This window comes from Megalopta genalis, chromosome 13 (genome assembly GCF_051020955.1).
Source record: "Megalopta genalis isolate 19385.01 chromosome 13, iyMegGena1_principal, whole genome shotgun sequence".
In the NCBI taxonomy this organism is placed as follows: domain Eukaryota; kingdom Metazoa; phylum Arthropoda; class Insecta; order Hymenoptera; family Halictidae; genus Megalopta; species Megalopta genalis.
In genome coordinates, this window is record NC_135025.1 from 4,634,547 (window position 1) to 4,650,832 (window position 16,286).

At 49.1% G+C, this 16,286-nt stretch overlaps 1 protein-coding gene across 5 annotated transcripts in view; it reads left to right on the forward strand.

The window, feature by feature from the left end:
- CARPB (Carbonic anhydrase-related protein B) overlaps positions 1–16,286 on the forward strand; it is a 36,773-nt gene that overhangs the window by 16,681 nt on the left and 3,806 nt on the right. For all 5 annotated transcript variants that reach the window (XM_033477260.2, XM_033477258.2, XM_033477261.2 and 2 more), the window contains exons 2-7: positions 2,111–2,222; positions 2,668–2,718; positions 3,846–4,174; positions 6,649–6,744; positions 6,855–6,921; positions 9,487–9,641. In XM_033477260.2, coding sequence (XP_033333151.1) covers positions 2,159–2,222; positions 2,668–2,718; positions 3,846–4,174; positions 6,649–6,744; positions 6,855–6,921; positions 9,487–9,641 — 762 coding nt within the window. In that variant the 5' untranslated portion in view covers positions 2,111–2,158. The remainder of the gene's footprint in view (positions 1–2,110; positions 2,223–2,667; positions 2,719–3,845; positions 4,175–6,648; positions 6,745–6,854; positions 6,922–9,486; positions 9,642–16,286) is intronic.

The window sequence follows — 16,286 nt, forward strand, 5'->3', positions numbered from 1 at the left end:
GCGAGCTGTTCTTCGTTTCCACGATCGCCGTCTAGAAATCGGCTAGATATCGTCCGGAAGCGTCTGCCAGCGTGTCCGCCGCTTCGACGAGCTTCGCCGTGCTTCGTCGTCGACGGTGAACTCGAGTCAGGTGCGTCGGAACGATTTCTCCGGCGACCAGTATGCCGGATTTCCGCTCGAAGGGAAGCCCGAGTTTTTCGCGGAGTGCCACCACGTTCCCCCGCACCTCCTGCGCCATTTTTACCGAGCCGGAGGAGACGCTCGGATGTTTTCGATGGGAACAGGCTTCGCCTCGCTTCGCCTCGCTTCGGTTCGACACGAGCCTGCACCGTTGATCGAGCATTCGATTGCTTGGACAACGTTGTCTCTCGGGCTGCGATCGCTGTCACGCGAGATCTTCGGGAAGCTCGAGGTCGCGGCGGATTAATCGGCGCGATATACTTAAATCGAGAACCTCTGTTTCGGAGAGGAACCGTTGGAAGACGCTGATCGATAGATCGGATCGAGCGACAGATTTCGTCGTCAAAGGTTATAAACAAACGGCGTCGAGAGAGTCTCGCCGGAGGCTTCGACGAATTCGCGATAATTGTCTCGTTATCCGCGAATGCCCGCGAGACAGGGGCCCGTGCCGGCGCGAGCGGATTCCTCGGGATCCGATAAGCCTCCGAAAATAGCTGATCGGAGATCGAGCGATAATCGACGCGTCGCCGGGATATCGACTCGGGTTCGGAGCGGGTTTTACGTTTTACAGAGCAGAGAAATCGCTTCGGCACGTCGATTATCCGACGGCCAGGGCCGTGCGCGGAGTCTCGCCGGCCCCGGCCACTGTTAATCCTCCGAAAATTTTATTCTCCGCTCGAAGTCCTCCGCGTCGATCCCTTCGCGCGGGTCCAGAGGGATCCTCGATCTTTGTTGCGACGTTTTACGTTTCGTTTTGACAGAATTTTCCGCATAATCTTCTCGCGTCGCGGCTAATCCTTCCGCGATATTTCGCTGTTCCCTTCGCAATAGTTCGCGGTCGAAAGCTCAAGCTCGTCGTCTCGCCGTTGAATTCTGCCTTCGATCAGGGTCCGACGGAGGATCGTCGACGGAGGATCGTCGACGCAGGGATCGCGAGCGCGCGGCGGATCGGCTAGAATGTCGTGCGAGCAAAGACGCTCGGACAAAGGGGGCTCGCGACGGGCCGAAACAATCGTTGGAGATTCAATGAGGGACCGTCTGCTTGGTAGACGCGGCCGAAAGAAAAACGAGGGGGTGCCGAGGGGGGCCGTCCGGGCGGGCGCGGGGCTCGCGAAGGGGCGGGCGAGAGCCGAGTCATCGTACTCGGGACACGGTCGGAGGGCTCTTATCTCGATGCTGCCGGTGTAGGTTAGAGACACTCCGGTGTCCCAGCTTGATCCTCGGGCCCGATACGAGGAGATCGGATCGATCGATCGACTTTCCGAACAGAGAAGTCTACTCGAGTTTTCCTGACCTAAGAATACATCGGAGTGGAGTGTCTCGTGGAACGGGGTGGAGTGGACCCGGGGGTGGGGGCCGGGCGGTGGGCAGGGGATCGAGTGGGAACCCCGCCCCCTTGGAAGAGCGTCTCGACGGCGATCGCTGCAGATTTGTCTTTTCTTTCGGCGTAGCCGCGCCGCGAACCGCCGCGAACGCGACGGCACACGTCCGCGATCCGCCGACGGGCTCGCCGGAGCTCGCCGGATGATCTACGGGATCTAAAAACGGTCGCGTGACCCCGCTCGATTAAACACGCGCGCCCCCGTCGTTGACATTCCCGTTCGATCGATATCGTTATCGCGTGTGTCATCTGCGAGCGCGAGATCCCTCCGCGAGATTGCCGGGGGAGGCGGGAACGCGCGAACAGCGGCGCGTCCTCCCCTCGCGTTTGACGTTCGAGGGAAAAAGTTTCGGAGAGCTGGATGAGGAGGACGCCCCGCGCGGGACCGATAAAAGGAAATTGATTCGGCGGCGCCGGGGATCAAAGACGATTCGGTGTATTCCCTCGTTAGGGGATCGGGGGCCACGTGGGAGGGAGGGAGGACGCCGTGTGCACGTGTTCGCGGCGGCCGTCGATATCAACCAGCATCTTCTTTCTGCTTCTCCGCAGAGTCGAGACGAATGATGTCCAATTGACGAAGACTGCGCAACGCTAGGAATGGCCCCATTCAGTTCCGTTTTCCTCGGCGTCTGGGGAGTGTTCGTTATCGTTATGATACAAGGTACTGTGCGCGAGCTGCGACGGATCGCGCGAGCGGGGCGCGCTCGCCCTGTAATCAGCGGTTCTTAACCTGAAGATGAATCGATTCGTCGAGAGGTCCTTCTTTCTCTATTTCTCCCCGTTTCTCGTTCTCTTTCTCGTTCTCGTTCTCTCTCTTTCTCTCTCTCTCTCTCTCTCTCTCTTTCTCTCTCTCCGTGTTTCTTGCCCCGAAAGGAAACGACCGGCCGCTTTCGCGAGCGGCCGGATCTTTTGATATCATTGTTCCCGCGGGACAGGAGACCGTGTAATTGAGACGAGTGGCTCGTTATTCGACGAACCGTGGCCAAATATCCGCCTGCCACTTGACCCAAGACGTAACTGGTTCTAGGTTAAGGACTGCTGCGCGCCCCCTCCCCCCCTCCCGTAAACGACATCGCGGAAATTCCATGATAACCAACTATTTCCAGAATCCAGGCCCTTCAGCTGGGAAGAGTGGTGGACCTACGACGGCATTTCCGGTAAGGGATTCTTCGATCGCTCGCCTAGGTGGCCGAACGTCGCCTCGTCGCTGTCCTCCGAGAACCTTCGATTCCCTCGCGAAAGTCTCATCGAGAAATCTCGGCTCTCCGTGGAGCATCGCGACCGTCTCGGCGAATCGTTCTCTCGCGGTCTCTTTGTGTTCTTTACATTGTTCGAAGCGGTTTGTAATTCGAAATCGAAATCGGCGCCTGGAACCGACGTCCGTGTCTCGAAATTCCGTCGATTTTCACGAGAGACAAAGGACGTCGAGTTCTTGCGTTTTCGACGTCGAAGTGCCTTGCTTTCGACGATCTTCGCGCACGTCTGCAAAATTTCGGACTCGTTTCCGGTTTGTTTGCCGGTTCGAAAGCGAAAACGCAGTAATTTCTTCCTAATTCGCGCTCAGAGATTGTTCTAGTTATTTTACTCGAGCCTTGCGCCACGTTTTTATACAACATGTTCCATAATTATGCGAACACCGCGAAAGGGGCGATTCCTGAGGTCATTTCAAGCAACTTTTTCCTTTGCAAAATTTTTCTCCGCGGCTTCGTTTACGAGTTATTAACGAAAAACCATTGGCCAATGAGAGGCGAGCTCGCCACTCATTGGCCCGCCGTTTTTCGCTAATAACTCGCGAACAAAGCCTCGGAGGAAATTTTTGTAAAGGAAAAAGTTGCTCCAAATGACCTCAGGTCTTAACCTCGGGCCTCCATTTCCCGATATTGACATAATTATGGAACATGTTGCATAAAAACGAGGCGCAAGACCCAAATAACCTTCTTCTCCCAAATTGTCCACTTCTGTGCGCAATTGGAGCGCGAATTAGAGAAAAATCACTGTAATTAGAAGACCCGCGAGTCTCGAAGTTCGCATTGAGTCGCTGGTACTCGACGGTTGAAAAAACAATATCGGGGACCGTCCTTGACGAGATCGCGAACCGTTTGCCACTTGACTGTCCCCGGACCCCTGAATAATTCGACAGCCGGGCGGGTGAGCCACTAATCCCCGGACTTAGCGTCGCGGAAACTTCGTTTCGAAGTTGTTAACCGGTCCCGCGGGGGTCCGCGTTCATCGATCGCCGGAAGTGAACCCCCCGGCCCACCGGTTTAATCGGTGCGATTTGAAGGTCCCGGGTTCTGGGGTCTGATCAATCCCGAGTGGTGTCTGTGCAACAAGGGCAAGCGGCAATCGCCGGTGAACCTCGAGCCGTCCAAGCTCCTCTTTGACCCGAACCTAAGGCCGCTGCAGATCGACAAGCACCGGGTCGGCGGCGTCCTGGAGAACACCGGGCACAGGGTCGCCTTCGCCGTCGACAACGACACCAGACACCCCGTCAACATCTCCGGAGGACCGCTCAGCTATCGATACCAGTTCCACGAGATCCATCTGCACTTCGGTCTCGACGATCGGACGGGCAGCGAGCATACCGTCGACGGGCACGCGTTCCCGGCCGAGGTGAGAACATCTTTCATTTGCGATCGTAAAACTGGCCGAAAAAGGGACTGCATAGAGGTCTAAATGAAGTCTAAGGATACTCTAAAAGTAGCTCAATTTAACACGGTCCATTCTGTTCAATTCTCGGCGATGCTTGAGCATAGAAGGTGAATATAATAGTTGACGTTGTTGCGAGTTAAAAACGATTAAGGATAGCGAAAATCGCGATGTTCCACGACTTTGACCGATAACTGTGAGAAATCGAGAGAATTTGACATATAAAAATGTCCGTCTTCATTTCCGGATCATAATTTCCAGTCCCCCAAAGATACGATACAGTAATTTCTCCCTGATTGTCCTTCGGCTGGTATTCCAACAATGTACAGTAATGTCTCCCTAATTGACGCTCAGATTGTACACAAAAATGGACTTGCAGCTCGTTTTTATAGTTGTTCACAATTCATAACTATAAAAACAAAGCGCAAATCTCGAATAATCGTATCTTCTCTTCCCAAATTGTCCATTTTTGCAGACAATCTCAGCGTCAATTAGAGAGACATTACTGTACTGCACGATTATAAAAACGATGCACAATTCTCCGATAATCGCATCTCATCTCCCAAAATTGTCCGTTTTTGCTTCGAAGCTGAATTAGGGAGAATTCAGCGTGCTTGCGAACCGTTCGAAGCGATCGTTTCGAACGAGAGAGCTCCAAGTACGAGAAGTTTTCCAGACCGCGGCACTGAAATGTTAATGCTCTTACTTTTATCGAAAGAGAGTAATTTCGGTGCTCTATGGACGCGGATACTCGTACTCGAGGATAATACTGCTCCCGCAACCGCGAGCTACGTTTCACTGTCTGACCGGTCGCACTGCTACTCCACTTAAATTGCTAAACAGATGCCCGCTTTGCCTACACGTACACGTTCGTTCCCTTGCCCCCGTATCCTGGGAAAAGTATTCAACCTTGTCCCGTCGAACGCATTCTTCCTCTGTTCGTTCAAACGAAACGTCGTACTTGCCTATCCCGGAGAGCATCCGATGGTGGCCTGACCACCGGCAGACCCATTCTACTCAAATCCCTGAATACATCCGCGATCTTCCTCTTTCTACTCTCGCGCAGCCTTTCTGCACGGAATATCAGCCGCGTGTGTCGTTACGGTCCGACTAATGGCGATCCCATTTCACTGGGAATTCTTACTTTCCTCTGCGGACGTCGCGAATATCGCTGTCTTAACCCCTTGCCGTACTTTGGTAAGTCCCACTCGCGATGAAAATTTTATTAGGAATTATTTATCGAGTATAGATATGTTATTCTGTTCTTTAAAATTTGAATAAAATTCGAATCTCTTGCCATCGATGTTTAAGCATTCCAGTAGAAGGCATTTTAAATGAACATCAATTTGCTTTCCCTTTTAAGAAATTATTGCAATCGAACAATTTCGAATCGCGATAACTGCGAAGTAAATGGTACGTCAAGGGGTTAAATCCGTTATAATACGTCGGGAATTATTTTCGATCGAGTTCCCGTGATCCTCGAGCGTCTGTCTGGTCAAAGGCGATCCGATGTTACTGAGACTTTAACAATTGAAGCTGTATACACGATAAATCGTGTTGTATTCGAATTAGTAGCAGAATGTTGGACGGATCTTTTTATAAAATTTCATTGAGTCTCGTGAACTCCCTTTTCGTCTGTGAAGGGATTATGGTTTTTTATGCAAGATAAAACGAGTTAATTGAAAGAAGATAGCTATGAATGTTTTTCTTTTATTTTAATAATCGTAACGAGCCGGAAGCAATGCGCTATTTTCAACTGCTTCAAACGTCTCCACTTTTTGGCGCTTCGGTTAGTTATTTTCGTCACAAATGCGCGAAAAATCCGCCGTCCACTGATCTCATACGCTAGCACATATGCTACCGCGTCCTAGAATACAGTAATTTTTCCCTAATTCGCACTCGGATTGCGCGCAAAAATGGACGATTTGGGAACAGCGATTATTATTATTAGAGTCTCTTATTAGAGAGATTATTATAGTCTCGTTTTCACAGCCGTTGACAACCGGTAACTATAAAAACAAACGCCAAGGCCCGAATAATCGAAGCTTCTCCTCCCGAATCGTCCATCTTCGCGCGCAATCCGCGCTCGAATTAAGAAGAAATTACTGTAATTAGAAGACCCGCGAGTCTCGAAGTCCACGTCGAGTCGCTCGGACCGCGCGGAAAACGTTCGATTTTCCCCGGAAAAGCCGGGGATTCCAAGGACAGAGACCGAGTCTCCTCCGAAACTCGGCTCCCTCCGTCCCGTTCGAGCAAAGGTAACAGAGCAATTCCGTCGAAGTTTGTAAATCGAAGCGCGTACACAAAGAGCTCCGCGCCGGTGTCGACGTAACAGAGAGACAGACAGTAAGTTGCGAGGACTGGGTGGTTGTTGCCCCCTTCCCTCCCCCCCGGTCCCCGCTCAGCTCGGCTAAACTGTGGTCCGTTTTCATTCACAGCTGCAAATATTTGGCTTCAACTCGCAGCTGTACAACAGCTTCTCGGACGCGTTGCACAGGGCGCAGGGGATCGTCGCGGTGTCGCTTCTGCTCCAGGTACATGCCTAATCTCTCCGCGAATATTCCGCCGGCGAAGATCGTGGCCGGCGATCGCCGAAGATCGCAACGACCGATACGTCACAGATATCCTCTCGGTTGGCTTTCAGGTCGGGGACCTCTCGAATCCGGAGCTACGGATATTCACCGAGCAGCTGGATAAGATCAAATACAGAGGTGAGAGAGCATCGGTAATTGAATACGTTCGCGGGAATGCTGATGGGAGAGGGGGGGAGGGAAACGACGACGCAGATTCGAGTTTCCCTGGATCGGTTACATCGCGTGGCTAAATCCGGCACGAAATTACGATGCGAACGGCGGGACAAATTCATCGTTCGATTTCACGAAAAACCGGCCGAATCCGCGAAACCGTTTCGCGCGCCACCGTTTTGTCCCCCGCTTCCTCTCCTCCCCACGCCGCGAGCGGAGAAAACAAATTGAATCGAGAAAAATCGATTGTCCCTGTGTTTCCGAAACAGTTCGGCCACCGTGGAGCGCTGTAAAATTGAATTGGGAAAGATCGAATTTCGAGAGCAAAAAAAGATCGACCGTCTTTCCAGGTTTCGCGGGGCTCGGAAAAATTGAGTTTTTCCGACGGATCGGAGGGCGTCTTTGCGTTTCGCAAAAGGGACCGCGGAATCGATCGGTGCGCTTAGACGAGGAGAAATTGGGTCTAGGAAGATCGATATAGCCGGGGCGCATCGTCTGAAACGGTAGAATCCGCGGGCGGAGAGCGTGTTATTGAAACCGGAACGTTAAAAACCGCACGGAAAATGCGAAGGTCGTCGGGCCGCGGCGGCGGCGGCCGGTGTCGCAAAAACCGATTGGATCTTTTTTTTCTTCTTCGTATTATCCCGGGGCTTGGCACGTAAAGTTATAGGCTGATAGCGGGGAAAATTCATCCGTGATATCTTACGGGCCAGCCCGGTCCTTTAAGTGACATATGTGGTACGAGGTCGGCCCCAGAGGGCTGTTCCGACAGCTGCCTCATTTTTTCCAATGTAGCCGCCGTATAATATTTCTTCTAGCAATTTTTCGCATCGATCCGCGCTCTCTCTCTCTCTCTCTCTCTCTCTCTACATCGCGGCTGAACGCAAAGAATATTTCGAAAACGCGGGGAAAAGGAAAACGCGTGGTTAGACAGCGTTCGCCGTACGCGTTCGCCAATAATGAATCGGCGAGAGAAGCCTGCTCTCGTTTCGAAACCCCTTCGAAACCCTGCGAGCCGAATCGCGGCGTCGATTAATATGATCCTCTCGAAACTTTTTGTTTCACGGTCATCGTGGCGATCGATGTCGCGTTACAATCGCGTGAAATCTCGATGAATCGCTCGACGCCCGGTGCTTTCAGCGTTAAAGGGGGACTCGAGCGGATTTTTCCGAGTATTCGCTTGGCAGGAAAGTAATTTCAGTGTTTCGATGTGAAATAGAACTCGATTTTGTTTTATATGTAAGAAATGAGATTTAATCGGTCGAATATTTTCCATTTTGTTCGACGAGCTTTCGTCATCTTTCCAGTAATCTTCATGAATAAGTATATTATAAAACTTCTGGTCCAGTTAAAAAAAGTCGATCAAGCGCGATTCGAGACTATCGTTATATGTATAATATCGACCGATTTCGTTGCTTCTATGAAAATAAAGAAGTAAAATGTGTCGAAAACGTTCATTATCGCAGTCCACGTTAAAATTGACAGCAAATTGACATTGACATTGTTAACAAAACTACACGGAATTTGTTTCTATAGTAATCTAAACGTGTCAACCACCAAAGCTGAAGACAACGAAATAAAAACCGTAACAAAAGAATGACAATGCAAACGTAACGCTATCTATTAATGCAAACCAAAATGACTTTCTTGCTAAAGCAATAAAATATCAATGACACAGAAGAGAGAGCTATTGTTCAATCTATTGTTCAATCCTTCAAGGGGGAAAGAAAAATAAAGAAAAATAAAGAAAAATAATAACCTTAACAAAAGAATGACAATACAAACCTAACGCTATCTATTAGTGCAAACCGAAATAACTTTCTTGCCAAACCAATACAAAAATATGATGACGCAGAAGCTATTGTTCGATCCATTGTTCAATCCTTCAAGGGGGAAAGGACGAGAGAGATATCTAGCTAAGAAACTCGCACGCAGATTCGACATTAGCGAAACAAGGGACCGAAACTCGGACCGGATCGCCGTGCCCCAAGAAGGGTTCGACCTGTCCGCCACGGGGTGGTTCGATAAGGTCGTCGTGATCGCGCGCGCGTCCCCCGATCCGCCGAAGGGCGTATAAAGCTGTCCCTATAGGCGCGAGGTAGCACATCCGCCGCTTGAAAATTTCAGCTCGCCCCGTCGGCCCCGGCCCCGGCGCCGCCCCGTGACCCCCTTGGGGCGGGCGCGGGGTCGCAAGGCTCGGCGAGAAATTCGCGAAGTTGTAGCCGGGACGGTTCGATCGGCGAGAAAATTACCGTGGCACGGCGTGTGTCGGGACGCACGCGAACTTTTCACCATGCTCGCGGCCATTAGCTCTTAAGTGACTGGGAAAACGGGGCTCCGGGTGTTGTAAGCGGCCCCGGTATTACACCGTCGAACTGGCGCGAGGTTGGGGCAGGGGGGGACCGAGGGGGACCGTGTACGGGCACGTCGATGCTAATTGGGGTACCTATGCGCGTCACGGTCGGTGCCTTGTCAGGTGCACCCCGCGCTCGGCCGCTTGTTCATCGATCGATGTATACCGATTGCACACAGGCCAGACGATGGAGATTAAGCGTTTCGCGGTGAGGGAGCTCCTGCCGGACACGAAATATTACATGACGTACGACGGCTCCATCACCATGCCGGCCTGCCACGAGACCACCACGTGGATCATCCTGAACAAACCGATATACATCACCAAGCAGCAGGTGAGAATCGAATCACGCCAATCTATACCGATGTACCGACGCCGCGCGCCCCTCGGCCCCTCGCACCCGGGGGGTCGGCCAGCGAATACCAATCGGCCCGGGGCGATCCTCTTTTTTCGGCCAAGGCTGACCTTAGTGCCGAGGCCGAGGGGCTCGGCTCCGACGGGGAATCGCGTCAGCTGTCCGGGAAATTGCATCGATTCCGGCGGATGCGGATATTCGCGATCGCTGCTCTTAGAACAGCTGTTCTTAATATAATCGTAGCCGGGAGACCGGAATAGATCGACGCGGCTAGGAATGCATTGGTTGCGGCAAATTGGAAGAATTATTCGGGCGATCGCGCGATGTCGCCAGTAATGTCTCCCTGATTGACGCACGGATTGTGCAGGAAAATGGACAGTTTGAGAAGAGGAGATACGATTATTGGGGTCTTGTAGCTTGTTTTTATAGTTGGTGACAATCGGCTACTGTAAAAGTGGACCGCAAGGATCGAGAATAATCGTATCTCCTCTCCCTAAATTGTCTATTTTCGTGCGCAATCCGAGCGTCAATTAGGGAGACATTATTGTAACTGTTGTGTGTCTCGACGAAGCTCGACGATATTAGCGAGCTATAGCAAATTCTGCCTAATTGACGCTCAGTTTTTAAACGGAAATGGACAATTTATAGTTGCTGATAATCGGTAACTATAAAAACTAGCCGAACAATCGCATCTTCTCTTCCAAAATCGTTCCTTTTTTGTGCACAATCTGAGCGTCGATTAGGGGGAACTTACCGTATTACGATTTCTTTCACAACTATGTTTATCATAGCACTTTCCACATTCTTGTTTCTTGCACGTTTCCATTAATTGATGAAAGTGTCCAAGAATCATTTATATGCAATAGCAAATTATGCTTATTTTTATATTTATTAATATATTATATGAATTTTATTTGGCGCCTCACGCCCGCCGAGCTCGCCTCTCATTGGTCACTGTTTTTCGTTAATAACTTGTTACCGGTGCCTCGGAGAAAATTGTTGTAAATGAAAAAGTTGCTTCGAATGACCCGAGGAACCAGCCACTTTCGGATTGCGAGACATTTTTGGGACACCCTAATCAGGTATTTTAATCGATTTGTCAGAAACAGATTTCGCATCTTCAGTTCGTATCTTCAACTCGAACAACGAACAAATTTTGGCTCGATCGTTCCATATTTTTCCTCAAAAATTCATCCAACAACTCTTCCCTTCGATCCGAGGATTCGATGGATCCGCTCTGAAATCCGCATCGCGAGTCAAGCAGGACGCGTCTACTGAATTCTGCCCCTGTCTGACCAAAGCCGAGCTCGCGCCACTGAAAACCTCCAAGGCGGCCGGGCTTGAACGGAGCCGATCCGCCGTGGGAGCCGTAAAATTATGCGACTTTTTTGCCGAGTCCGATACGAACGGCGGGGATTCCGTAGCCGGGGGATTTCCGGATCAATTTTCGAAAGTGGGCGGGAGTGTTTCCCCCCCGTGGTTTTGCTGGCCGGGGAGGGGGGAGGAAGGGGACACCGCGGCCCGATTTTCGCGGCCGATACCGGCGCGGCGCCTCCGGGCTTGACCTTATTCGGACACGGGATCGAAGAAGCAGTTTCGCCGATCGTGTTCAGGGTCTGGGATCCTTGATTCCTTTGGCATCGGATCGTATCTGGCCGCGACGACTTGAGGGATCGCGGCAGCTCACGCACGAAAGTAGTTTCTGATGTTCTTTTAACGATTTCGCCTGGCCAGGGACGCGCGGCGTAATCTTCTCCCCGGTTCGCGGCGCGGCGCGGCGCGGCGCGACCTCGAACAAAAGGAAATTGGTTTACGTGGCTCCTTTTATCTGTCCCGGATTACCCTTTGACGACTTAATGCGATTTTTTTCACCCGGAGCAAACGATCCCCACGCCGCCGCGCCGGTAAACCGTATTATTGTCGGACGGTGAAAGGGTTCGTTAATTAAACCGAGCCACCGCTTGATAGCCCCCGTTCTCTCTCTCTCTCTCTGTCTTTTTTTTCTCTCTCTTTCTATTTCTTCCCCGCTCTCCGCGACCTAATGATTCTCTGATAATTTGCTCACTCGAAACGTACGAAACGATCCATCGATCTCGATTCATCGTGAAATAAAAATTGCCAAACCCGTCGTTTGATTATCGATGATACAGTCAGTGTTAATCCTCGCAGGACGGACGCAGGGCCAAATGTGACCGAAAACCGGTTCTGAACTGTTCGAAAAGCATCGTTCTTCACTACAATATATAATATATACATATAAATATATACAGTAAATTGTTTACTAATTAATTTTTGACATTTCCATTGTTTCAAATTTCACAATTTTTCTTTAAATTTCCAAAACCCATAAAATCCGCGGCCCGATCCGCGGCAGTTGTTTTCACCCTCCGGCCGCGAGCGACGAAAAGCGATCGCGGGGATCGCGGTGGTCGTTCCTCGGCGGAAAAATCGTTCTTTCCGTCGTGACGGCAATAAATAGCGGATTTCGAGCGGCGAGACGCGGGCGTGATATGAAAAATTGCGAGCGGTTCGAGCGCGTCGCGCCGGTAAACAACGATCCGCGCGCGTAACGAAATAACGAATCGGCTCTGCGGAAAGAATTAGCGGGGCCAATTATCCGCGGATTAATTCGAATCGATCCGATCGCCGTTGATGTATGTATCAGCGGAGTGTGGCGCATCGGCGTCGCCACGGTTCGAGGATGATTATTGTTCGAGCGGACACGCGGGGGCCCGATGCGAAATCCGGCGACGTCGGATCGATCGGATGAACGGCGGGCCGGCGGCCATTTTCGAAAACAGCCACACATACAGAGAGAGCGAGAGAGAGAGAGAGAGAGAGAGAGAGAGAGAGAGAGGCAGCACCGTTTCGTCTCGGGCTCGCCTCGCATTTTAATAATACGGGGCACCGGCGGCCGGAGCCGGAGTCGGCACGCGTTCGCGAAAAAACGGGCGCAAACAATGCCGGAGAATTCAATAACGGAGTCCATTGACTTCCGACGGAAGTATGGCGGTGCCCATTGTCAAACGTTTAAACGATTCGCGGAGCCCCCTCGCTCTTCTCTCTCGCTCTCTCTCTCTCTCTTTCTCACTCTCTCCTTCTTTCTCTCTCTCTCCTTCTCTCTTTCTCTCATCCTCTTTTCCTGCTCCTCCCGCAGCTTCGTTTCAGAAATTAATCATCGACGACTCGAAAAATACGAGCCGATTCGCCTTCCTATTTTTTTCTCTCTCCTGTGTGTTTTTTCTATTCTTTTTTTTTTTTTGATTCGTCGGAATTAATTACTATTGTTCGGACGAAACAAAACATCGGTCGGGGAATATAAAAGGGCTCTCTGTCCGCGGCCACGCTGCCCGGAAACGCTCGCAGGTACAAAGAGCCTCCCTCGAGGGTACCAGCGATTCGATAATTGAAAAACGGCCGGCCGCGGAATAAAATTACGGAACTGTTAAATTCCGCGGGCACTGATTTCGCCGTTGCTCGGACGGCGAATGCCAGCGCGTCTTCTAGCATCGTTTTGTCGTTCGTTCGGGGTCCAAGGCTGTTGAAAAGGGATGGTCGTTGAAAACACGCGGTCGGGAAACATGCCGAACTATATAAAAACTATAAAATATGAACTATAATATAGGATATAACTATATTATATCATATATTATTACGCCATATTATATATTATAATATATTATGTCATATATAATATCATATAATATAATATATTAGTACAGCATGTCATATATCATAATATATTATATTATATATTCTTACATCATATCATATATTATTATATAATATATTATTACATCATATCATATATTATTATATAATATATTACAATATATCATATCATATAAATATTATTATGTGATATACTATAATACATCATATCATATATCATTATATGCCATATTATAATATATCATATCATATATTATAACGTATCATATCATATATTATTATATAATAGATTACAATATATCATATCATTATTATAACGTATCATATCACATATCATTATACGATATACCATAATATATCACATCATATATTATTACATTACATATTACAATACATTACATCAAATATTATTATACGGAATTATTGCCGGAAGAGAGACCCCGGCGACTCTCGTCGCTCGATCGACGACGACCCGCGGCCCGCTTTATCATTAATATCATTTAATCGTCTGAATAATTACAAGCTGAGTTCGCAGCTTTCTCTGCCCCGTCCACCTGTCAATTTGTCAGCGGGACGAGCGGCGACGGCTCGTTTCCTGCTTCCGATCCGCGCGTATCCAGCCGGGCAGGCTGCATTTTATCGGCGACGCGGCTCTTCGAGCAACGATGCGTCGAGCCTGAAAATAAAAAAACGATCGCTCGCTCGGTCACGGTGCACGCGCGGCCATAATGTGGCGCAGTTGATCCCGTCGAATTATAGCGAATCAAATCGAACGGCCGTGAAAATCGAATTAAACGGCCGATAGAGAGACGCGGCGGGAAAAAAAATGCGCCGGCCGGCAACACTTTCCTTTTTCCCGCGGTTCGACCGTTTTTTCGCGGCGACGGCGGCGGTGTTTAGCCGGGTAATCTCGGCCGGACGTCTGCAGAAAAAGTTTCGGTTCATTAAGGGACCAGGGAGAGAGAGAGAGAGAGAGAGAAGTGCTCGAAAAGTTGCGCTCCGCGCGTTTGCAGCGCGAGCCGCGGCGTAAAGTACGAAGGGCGGTCTCGATTGCGTCGGGGCTCGAGGGCCGTGAAAACTACCCCCGCCTCCTCCTCCTGCTCCCTCCCTGCCGTTCGTCACCGATTTGCTGGCCGCGCGACGAAGGAGCAATTATTTTTGGCTCGTTGCCCCGTCAAATTAATCCCGGCGATGCGCGCACGCGATTTATCCCGCGGACGAGAGCTACACGTGTTCCTCGCGCGACACCCCCGGGGTGGGGGTGCGGCAAGGTGGGCGGAGCGGAGGGAGAAAAAAAATTGTTGACTGGAAAATTATGTCGACGCCGTGTCGTCGAGAGCGAAATCCCAGTGTAATTAATGGAGAGCCGGAAATCTCCGCTCGCAGCTTTGTTTGGTATAGAGGGTGATTCATGTCGAGTGGCGCCGGCTGTTTTTGACTGGAGAGGATTAACGCGCTTGCACCCTATCTCTCTCTCTCTCTCTCTTTTTCTCCTTTTTTTCGGCCGCGTGTATTTTGTTGCGGCAAATGATCCGTGCCCGGCAACCGATTAACCGTTCCCAATCGGCCCCTCTCGAGTGTGAAATTGTACAGGCTGCTCCAACGAGAGAGCTCGCGTCTTTTTATTTATCGTGATTTCCACGCCGGCAGAATCGGAATCCCCGAAAAATCGCGACGATCAATTAAGTCGCTCATTAACGTACAACTGTAATACTTTCAAAGCCTCGCTCGTCGCCGGGTTCCTAACAGCCCCCCACCGAAATCGGGGGCACGTGGTGGAGAAACAACGATTTCATTTGCACGTCAATTGCTTTTTTTTCATCGAAAATGTGCAAATTCATGAAATGATTCAACGTGTGCGTACGTACACGTAAAACAAAAAACAACGACAGTAACAATGCATTTGATACAAAAAAGTGTGTATATTTGCTTGGTGTTATCGTTATTAAAGCAATCGCCTGCATAATTATTAAAGCATCGCATACATGTGCCAGCGGCCATTAAACGAGACAGGGTTCAGTGGTGCGTTTGTATAAGTCGGCCATTCATCGGACACCCGCAATATACAATCGATACCTCCCTTCTACCACTTTCTACTGATCTACAGTTCATCAACCAGTTAGCTGCGTTCGCAACCACTGGCCATTTAAATTGTAATTTTATTGAAGACAAAAATATATTCTCAGAGATTTCAAGATGTTTAGAATATTTTATATTCTATATTATATATATATATATATATATATATATATATATATATATATATTTTACATATTTTATATTCTATATTCTATATTCTATATTCTATATTCTGTATTCTATATTATTCTATATTCTATTTTCTATATTCGATATAATTCTATATTCTATTTTCTATATTCTATATTCTATGTTCTGTATAATTCTCTATATTCTATATTCCATATTTTATATAATTCTATATTCCATATTCTATATAATTCTATATTCTATTATATTCTATATGCTATATTCTATATTCCCCATATTCTATATAATTCTATATTCTATATTCTACATTCCATATATTTATTTTATATTCTATATTCTATATTCTATATTCTACATTCTATATATTTATTTTATATAATCTACATAATTCCATGTTCCATATTCCATATTTCATATTCCTCATTTATCAGACCAATCCAGCACGAAAGTGTTCGCATTGTCACAAAAACTAAGACTAGAAACGAAACACGATATTGTTAATCGAGCGCAATAATGCTCCACAGCCCTCGAACTCGATCTCCTTGGCGATTAAAGCTCGAGGATCGGCGTCGCAGTCGGCCGACGACGAATTCGATAAAATTCCGGCCGACAACCCGTGTCAGTGCGGCAAGGATTATACTTGCTAATTCCCCGCGACAAGTTGCACCGCCGGCAAAGCAAAGGGATGCAAAATAACCGAACAATGTGTCGTGTGCCGTGGGG